The sequence below is a fragment of the Arachis ipaensis genome, chromosome B01 (genome assembly GCF_000816755.2).
Source record: "Arachis ipaensis cultivar K30076 chromosome B01, Araip1.1, whole genome shotgun sequence".
Lineage (NCBI taxonomy): Eukaryota > Viridiplantae > Streptophyta > Magnoliopsida > Fabales > Fabaceae > Arachis > Arachis ipaensis.
Window position 1 is genome coordinate 136402443 of NC_029785.2, and position 7989 is coordinate 136410431.

General features: G+C 31.1%; 3 protein-coding genes and 1 long non-coding RNA gene across 5 annotated transcripts in view; 1 reads left to right on the forward strand and 3 right to left on the reverse strand.

Moving 5' to 3' along the window:
- Positions 1–403, reverse strand: part of LOC110264779 — a 1039-nt gene extending 636 nt beyond the window's left edge. The window contains exon 1 of the long non-coding RNA XR_002350976.1: positions 295–403. This is a non-coding gene — a long non-coding RNA (uncharacterized LOC110264779). The remainder of the gene's footprint in view (positions 1–294) is intronic.
- LOC107642600 overlaps positions 1–1583 on the forward strand; it is a 2916-nt gene extending 1333 nt beyond the window's left edge. Inside the window, exons 1-3 of one of the 2 annotated variants that reach the window (XM_016346008.2) lie at positions 26–185; positions 312–562; positions 882–1583. In XM_016346008.2, the coding sequence (XP_016201494.1) occupies positions 314–562; positions 882–1436 (804 nt within the window). In that variant the 5' untranslated portion in view covers positions 26–185; positions 312–313 and the 3' untranslated portion in view covers positions 1437–1583. Of the gene's footprint in view, positions 1–25; positions 186–311; positions 563–881 lie in introns of those variants that run through there. The other variant, XM_016346000.2, reaches the window with a different exon arrangement.
- Positions 2477–4929, reverse strand: LOC107642613 (peroxidase 16). Its single transcript, XM_016346022.2, has 3 exons — positions 4637–4929; positions 4140–4503; positions 2477–3006 (listed from the first exon to the last, which is right to left on the reverse strand). The coding sequence occupies exons 1-3, from the start codon at positions 4850–4852 to the stop codon at positions 2600–2602; spliced, it is 987 nt and encodes a 328-aa protein (XP_016201508.1). The 5' UTR covers positions 4853–4929; the 3' UTR covers positions 2477–2599.
- The window catches only part of LOC107642621 (putative glucose-6-phosphate 1-epimerase), a 9216-nt gene continuing 8805 nt past the window's right edge, over positions 7579–7989 (reverse strand). Inside the window, exon 9 of the mRNA XM_021106962.1 lies at positions 7579–7633. The gene's annotated coding sequence lies outside the window, so the exon portion shown is untranslated. The remainder of the gene's footprint in view (positions 7634–7989) is intronic.

The following is a 7989-nucleotide window of genomic DNA, read 5'->3' on the forward strand; positions in this document are numbered from 1 at the left end:
CTTTTGGTTAGTAAAGTGGAAGGCCCTGTTTTGACAAGTTATCTCATGAAAAAAAAGATAGAATCTGCTCCTTTTATATGGTATGCATCTCTGCACCAAAAAGGGAAGTGGCAGAATCTATGTTTCATGATAATGTCAGCATATATGAAGTATACTATGGCTGATCATACTGCAATTTGATTGGGGTAATTTAGCCCTCAACAATTCCTATATAAAACATGAGTTTACAGTTTTCCAATTGTTATGTTGAAGTATGGTAAAAGCAGCATTGAACAAAGTTTAAAATGAACTTACTTCATGTTTCTTTTCAGGCATGGGAACCAAAGTTGAATATTCAGTAAATCTTCTAGCAACATCATTAGACAGCAACAAGTTGAGAGTGGGTGGAGTGGATGTCTGGGAGCATTATCAGAACAAAGTGCTGACCAATTATAACCTTCTCATCAAGACTATAATCAGTTCCAAAGTGCAAGATCCAATAATGGATAGGATGCTTGAAAGAAACAACATTGAATACATCAAAAGGACAATGCAGATGCATGAGGCCATCTTCAAACAGCAGGTATGTATATATATATATACTCAAAAATACATGTGATGTGATTATTGAACTACTCATCTTAACAAATATTACATCACATGAAATCCATAGGGTCAAAAGTCTTATATATCTATAGCCATATGAGAAAATTGTCATGATCAACATTTTTTATGAAACTTCTTAATCTATGTGCACTTATGTATGTGTACCTTATGCATATCTACTTCAAATATTGTTACATCTGTATTGTATCATATTCAGTACTCATATTACACTTCCATTTGTTGTCTTAGAAAGGACATGATGATCATTGATCAGCAAGAGAATATGGATTTTGCAGGTAAGAGAACTGCACAGGCTGTACAGTGTGCAAAAGATGCTGATGGATGAGCTCAGAAAGGAAATAAGACAACAGAAACTTCTGACTCCATTATTAAATGGCATAGATGAAAGGCATCCTCATTTCATTGAACAAAAACAACATCTAGTGGCACAAGCCTCATATGGACTAGATTTCCATGTTCATCAAAATTTGATGAGAGAGGAAGCTGCAGGCTCAAGTAGAGGTTTTGATCTTGAAAGGCCTGCTTGTGAGGAAGAAGTATTTATGGGAGGTGAGGCAGGTCCTAGCAACTATGGTGGTTGTGATAATGAAGAAATGGAAGTGGATTTGACACTAAGTATAGGAGGTAGTAGTAGTAGTAGTAGCCATGTTAAGAAACATGATCATGTGGCTCATTTAGCATGCTCACAAGACTCATCACCAAATGGGAAAAGTAGAATAGTAGAAGAATGCAATGACCCCACCACTCCTCTGAGCAGTACCACTGTGACATTTACACAAACACAAGGAAGGAATAAGGGACCACATTGGCTTTCTCAAGGCTTAAATTAAAGATTCAATACCAGTTTCATATATATATATATATATATAACTCATCATCATTTGTTTGTATCATGTTTAACTCTACATGGACCACAACAAATTTGTGTGGTTCATTCATTCAGATATTCCTAGCAGATAATTAATTAGTTTCTACTTTATTCCAATAAAATGGATAGTTTATACTTTATAAAACACCTACCCCCTTCTCTGTGAATATAGATCGCTAGTTACTAATTATTATTGTTTTAACCTAATGCACTTGTAAAGATGACCATGAACTAAAACACTAATTGAAAATAGCTACTAACCAAAGAAGATCAACTTGTTTTGAGCATCTTACTCTTCAAAACTTTGTCAAGAGTAAAAACTCAATTTGGTCCTTATCCAATTTTACCAAGAATAAGGCATTTTTTATGCCAAAAAAGATATTTTGATCTTCAACAAAAATTAATTTTATAAAAATTTTAGAGAAAAATCCAAAACAGTACCTCACAATTACTTTAAAAGACAACGAGGTCCTTGACAAAAAAAAAACTCAATTCGGCCCCTAACAATTACCTCGAAAGGACAACAAAAAAAAAAAAAATCAGAGGTCGAATTGGGTATTTTTTTTTCTGAAAGACTCATTGTCCTTTCGAGCTAATTGTGAGGGCCGGATAGGATATTTACTCAAAATTTTATTTGTAATTTTCGTAAAAAGATTGAGGGTTGAGCTGTTCTTTTTCTTTTTTGACAAAGACGCCTTGTCTTTCATGAAAATAGATAATGGTTGAGTTGGGTCTTTACTTCTCATTTAATGTGTGTCGAGAGCTGACTACAAAATTGAAAGGCCCAACAATATGCTGTAAATCTTGTTGAACCGACTATCTTGGGTTAACAAAATCCAATTGGGTCCACGAATTTGAGTTTTGAGAGTGAAGCGTTATTTTTTGGAAGATTCCTACTCTTTTTATGTGATCTCTATAAATTGAGTTAAATTTATCATATTTTTAGTAATAAAAATTAGATTAGATGCCAATGGTTTTATTTAAATAAAAAGTTATAAATATAGAATAGCTTCGTTTAAGGAATGATGATGATGCCATGACAGCATTTATTAATGGAAAAAGGAATCATCATATAAATAGTTACATACAAAATCAAAAAGGGAAGTATTACTAGATTTGATTTGTTTAGTTGGGCCTGGTGCAATCAATCCTAATTTCACCTTGATTACCAGTTAAGACACCAACCCTACCCAACTTAGTGATGGCACTAATAAAGGCATTGTTAAATGCTACTTCATTTGATGCAAACAAGTTGACCGTTGACTTAGTCCTTGGATCTGTGAAGAGCACCTGATCAGAGGTGAAGAGACCCTTTCCTTGCTGCAAGTTCTTGAAGTATTGGTTGTCAAATTTTTGGGGTGTGACTGGGTCCATGTTTATGGCAATTCTTGGATCAACTTTCAGTGGACACATTTGTCTAAGCTGGAATGCATATTGTAGATTCAATGATGGGTCAATTCTATTTCTTGGGCTGAAATTGTATATCCTATTTGAGAACTTCCCACAGTGAGAGAATCCAATTGTATGTGCTCCTGATATTCTCAAAAAAATCACATTTTAATCATACATTATACATATAATATAATGATGTCAAAGATAATTGATATATTTTTAAAAAATTAATAATCTATAAAGCACGGACACTTCGCTGAGTTGCGGTGTCTGCGCATTTTGGACACGACATTCACTGACATACGCCTGTGTCCAAACCGTGTCTTAATAAAAAATAAATTTTTTTCACCGGACACGTTTGGACACACCTAAATACCATTACGTGTCAGCGTGTCCAATCTTATTCTTAACATATATTTTTGAAATAAATTTAGATATAGTATATATTTATTATTTATTAAAACAAAAAATATTTTAAATACTTGATATGATTAAAATAAAATATTAAAAATAATTAAAAAATTAATTTATATTTTAGTATTCAATAAAATATCAAAATACCATTATGATTTATCTAAAAAATACTTTATATTTTATATGTATGCGTGTCCTATGTCTTGTAAGATTTTAAAATTTGTGTGTCAACGTGTCCCGTGTCGTGTCCCGTGTCGATGTCAGTATCTGTGTATCATAATTAATAATAGAGAAAATTACACTCCCCTCCCCTGCGAGATGTTAAAATGACACTCTCCTCCCCTCTATTTATAAAATGTACATTTTCCTCCCTTATAACTTTTAAAAAACCTCCTCTTTAATCCATTTTAAATTTTTTGTGTTAACTAATGTTAACTTTATCTATTTTTCAAAAAAAAATATTTTTTACAAAAATACCCTTTAACAAAGTTTTTTTATTATTAAATTTTACTTACCAAAATACCATTTAATAAATTATTTTTTTAAAAAATGGATAAAGTTAACATTAGTTAACTCAAAAAATTTAAAATAGATTAAAGAGGAAGTTTTTTAAAAGTTATAAGGGAGGGGAATGTACATTTTATAAATAGAGGAGAGGAGAGTGTCATTTTAGCATCTCGCAGGAGAGGGGAGTGGAATTTTCCCTTAATAATATATAAAAGTACATATTTAGCCTTTTATAAAGATTATTCTGCTATGAACAGAATAAAACACATATATTTATACATAAAACATAACTGATTTGGTGCCCGATTTATGTCGAAACTCGAAACGAACAGTGTTAGAAAAAATGACGTACCTGACAATGCAACCAAATCAGTCTGAGAGAGGCCATTAGAGGTAAAGAAGGAAGTGAGCTGATCCAAATTGTTTTCAGGATGAGGAAGATGGCGTTGAACACTGGCTATGGTAGAGATTCTTCCATCACGCCTTCCCAATTCCACATTGTAAAATGGACCCCCTGCCAGGTTGACAACATCCCTAGTAGCAAGTGCAAGAATGTCAGCACAAGAGACTTTGTTACGGCACTGAGGGTTGCTATCAACTGCAGCCTTGGCTTTAACCACTGTGTCAAATCCATCACCAGCTAGTGATATATCATCTGGATGGTCTTTCTCTGCTTTGTTATTTGGAGATTGTATCAAAACCGATGCATCACAACCCTGTATGTATGTCCATTAACAAATATAATGTATATATATAAGTATTAAAGATATAATTATTCATGTTGTTTAATTTTAGACGAGTGGTTTCATGACAGTAAGTAGACTTTATTTGTATATATATTTTGCATACCCTGACAAGGCAATCATGGAAGAAGAGTCTAAGGGTGGCCGGAGCAGTAACAAAGGTTTGCTGGAACTTATTCGCGACGGCGGAGCGGACCAACTGCTCAACATTGGGGCATGTTTGGCTGTAGAAGTTACGGCTCAGTGGTTGAGCTGAGCTTCTGGTAACTGCTGCCACAAGGAGCAATGACAACAATACAATTATTCTATTACAACCTCCCATCACTCTCTTATGTTTTTGTTTTGGTTCTTATGTGTTCTGATGTGTGTATCTATGTTGTTTCCACCCTTGTTATATGCACTTATATATAGTTGCTAAACACATTTGACAGTTACAAAAGATATTGCTATATCTTATATTTCGAAATGTGTACAATGAAGGTTTAGGGATGTCCGATTTAGTATTAGAGATATAACCATTAGTGTTATCTTTTCTCATCAACTGAAATTTTTGGGATGAGTGATATCATGACATGGTATTAGAGCTCTAAATCCAAAAGGTCAAGAGTTCGATTTTTGGTGAACCCCAAAATTAGCTTAAGTTTTTGGGATGAGATGTTTATTATCCCTACCTAGATGGTAGATGATTATTATGTATAGTACGAATGATGTTTATTTTTTAATTCTTTCGAAATTTAAGTGCAGTTAATAACTTCATGTAAAATTGATGGCAGAATCGTTAAATGATTTGATAAATTTGACTAAATTATCATCTAACGACTCTCAAATATCAACTTTATATAAAATTAATTATACCTAACTTTTCACATTCTCTTTTTCTTTAAGACTGTATTTACTCTTATTTTATATTAATAATAATAAGTTAAATTTATACCATTTAGTTAATTCTTTATCATTATTGTATAAGATGTGGAATTCAAACACATTACGTGTGGAATTATTCAAGCTTTGTCTAATGATGATTAAGACATATGTATGTGGGTATGCTCCCTATAGTTAACATGATATATTAGTGACAAATTTGAGAGGGAGATAGATAAGATAATAATTAATTGGAGAATGATTGATGAATGATGAGAATAAGAACAAATGTGTGTTACTGTGTGACAGTCTGGCCCGTGATACAAGTATATATGGATATTGGCTATATCTATATGAGGAAAATAAAGGATGATTGGAGCGACATTAACGCCAATAAGCCAATATAAATAATGTCTATGTGGTCTATAATAAGTTGCGTGAAGCATCTAAACAACTTTGTGAATAATAGTTTGATGCCAGAGAGTTTACTATACTATATATGCATATGAATTATGAATAATAAATAGTATTGATAGAAAATGAGAATATATAAGAGATGGTAGGTATGCACGAACATGCACAAGCATGTTCAGATAACGAAACGAACTTTAGTTTCATGATGAGCTGACCAAGAAAAAATGTTATTTAAATTATGAATTATGTACATATTAAAATCAAGGAGTCATTCATATAAAAATAATTAAAACATTTTAAAAAAAATATTTTTTAATAATTAAAATTTAACATATATAATCGATTAAATTATATTATTTTTATCAAAATTAGACTAGACAAATTGATTATTTGACTAAAAAATTGATAAATCAATTGATCTAAATTAATATTTTTTTATAAAAACAATTACAATACTCCTGTTATAGAAATGACTTAAAAATACTTCTATTAAGAATATTTTAGTCATTTTTTATAATAACAGTATTATAGTCATTTTCTATTAAAAAAATAATAATATTAATTTAGATCAGTTCAAGATTTAGTTTATCGATTTTTGGTCAAATCAATTTATTTAGTCTAATTTTGATAAAAATAACACAATTTGATCGATTATATAGGTTGAATTTTAATTATTAAAAAACGTCTATATTTTAAAGACGTTTTAAACGTCTTTATCCGAGTGATTTCCTAAACTACATATACGTGATGGCAAAATAATTACTTTTTCTAAAAAAAAAAAAGGTTTTAAGATTTTATTATAACAATTAAACTATTAAAGTGAAACAGTCAACACATAAAAAGAAGAGACAACGAAATTTTGAAATGTATTAACAGATAAGTTTTCATGGATCATATGGTTAAGGAATCTCATGCTTGTAAGTATTATTAGCCAACTCAAATGCATGTTACCACTTACCACCATCTCACCTGTCACTGTGACTAGACTCATCTCTCCTAACTCCTAAGTTATTCTAACTGCCCCTATGCAAAGCAGATATACTCCTCCCAAGCCTCTCTCTTTAGACAACACTTCTTTTTTTTCTTTTTAATTTGTGGTCATATAAAATCTATTTTCTAAAAGTGAGTAGACACATGGCAGAGATATAATTTTTTTAAGAAATTACCAGACTCTTCAAAAAAAAATTTTTTTCTTCGATTTTTTATATTTAATTTTGTGAGATTAGTTGGTTTTTGTTTCAATGATCTCTCTTCAAAACATACTTAAGTTATACGTTAATTACTAATATATTTTTTATTTAATTTTTATAAGTAAAAACAATTTAAAAATTATTTTTTTAATGGATAAATCATCAGTTTAACATACAAGCTTATTCTGTTAATACTGATAAAAAATATTGATAGAGAGACTAATCAGTTTTATAAAAATAAAGATCAGGACCAAAAAAAAGTATTTATTTTATTGAGGACTTTATTGTCTTTTGAAGTAATCTCGTAAGAAACTATTTAGCGTTTTTCTCAAATATATAGTATCTAATTTGGTTATATGAGAAATAAAAGAAAGAAAGTCATCGATCTTAAACATGCAACAGGCGTGGGCTTTTGCGTGCGTATATGAGAAAGTTGACAAAAACGCAAGTGACAGAGAGAGTAATGAGTATTAGTTATTGGAAGATGCCTTTGAGAGTGTTCGTCTACACCATATGCATAGCTTGTCTGGAACAGAACTCCCAGAAAGGAAAACTTCCACCGCCCCAGCTTTTGACCTTGACCTTCTTCCGCTTTACAACTAGAATATATAAGGAATCTTAGAATTAACCAATCCTGCCTTTCGATGAATAAAAAAACTAGGAAGAGAAGTGAGGCTGCTTGACCGAATAGAACCGTATTAATATAATACATCTGGACAAGGACTTAGATGCATTGGAACAATTAAATATAATAATTAACCTCAAATTTTTTTCCAGGATATCCTCAATCCAACTCAATAGGTCAAGAATGAATCGGTTGTGTTGTTGTGAAGTGAGTTTTGTTGAGTTTTATTTAAGAGTCAATAATTAGTTAATTAGTTACTACATATAGGATGGGAAATTCAAAACTTCACATTTTCGATAGTCAATGAGTTGTTATATATAAAAAATTAAACTCGAGTTTCTAACACTTATTTAAAAAGACAAGTTCGCT

Coding starts and splice junctions, on each gene's coding strand:
- LOC107642613 (XM_016346022.2), bottom strand. CDS start 4,852: ATGGGAGGTTGTAATAGAATAATTGTATTGTTGTCATTGCTCCTTGTG. Junction 4,504..4,636: donor TCCATGATTGCCTTGTCAGG/GTATGCAAAATA, acceptor ACATACATACAG/GGTTGTGATGCATCGGTTTT. Junction 3,007..4,139: donor TGATTTGGTTGCATTGTCAG/GTACGTCATTTT, acceptor TGAGAATATCAG/GAGCACATACAATTGGATTC.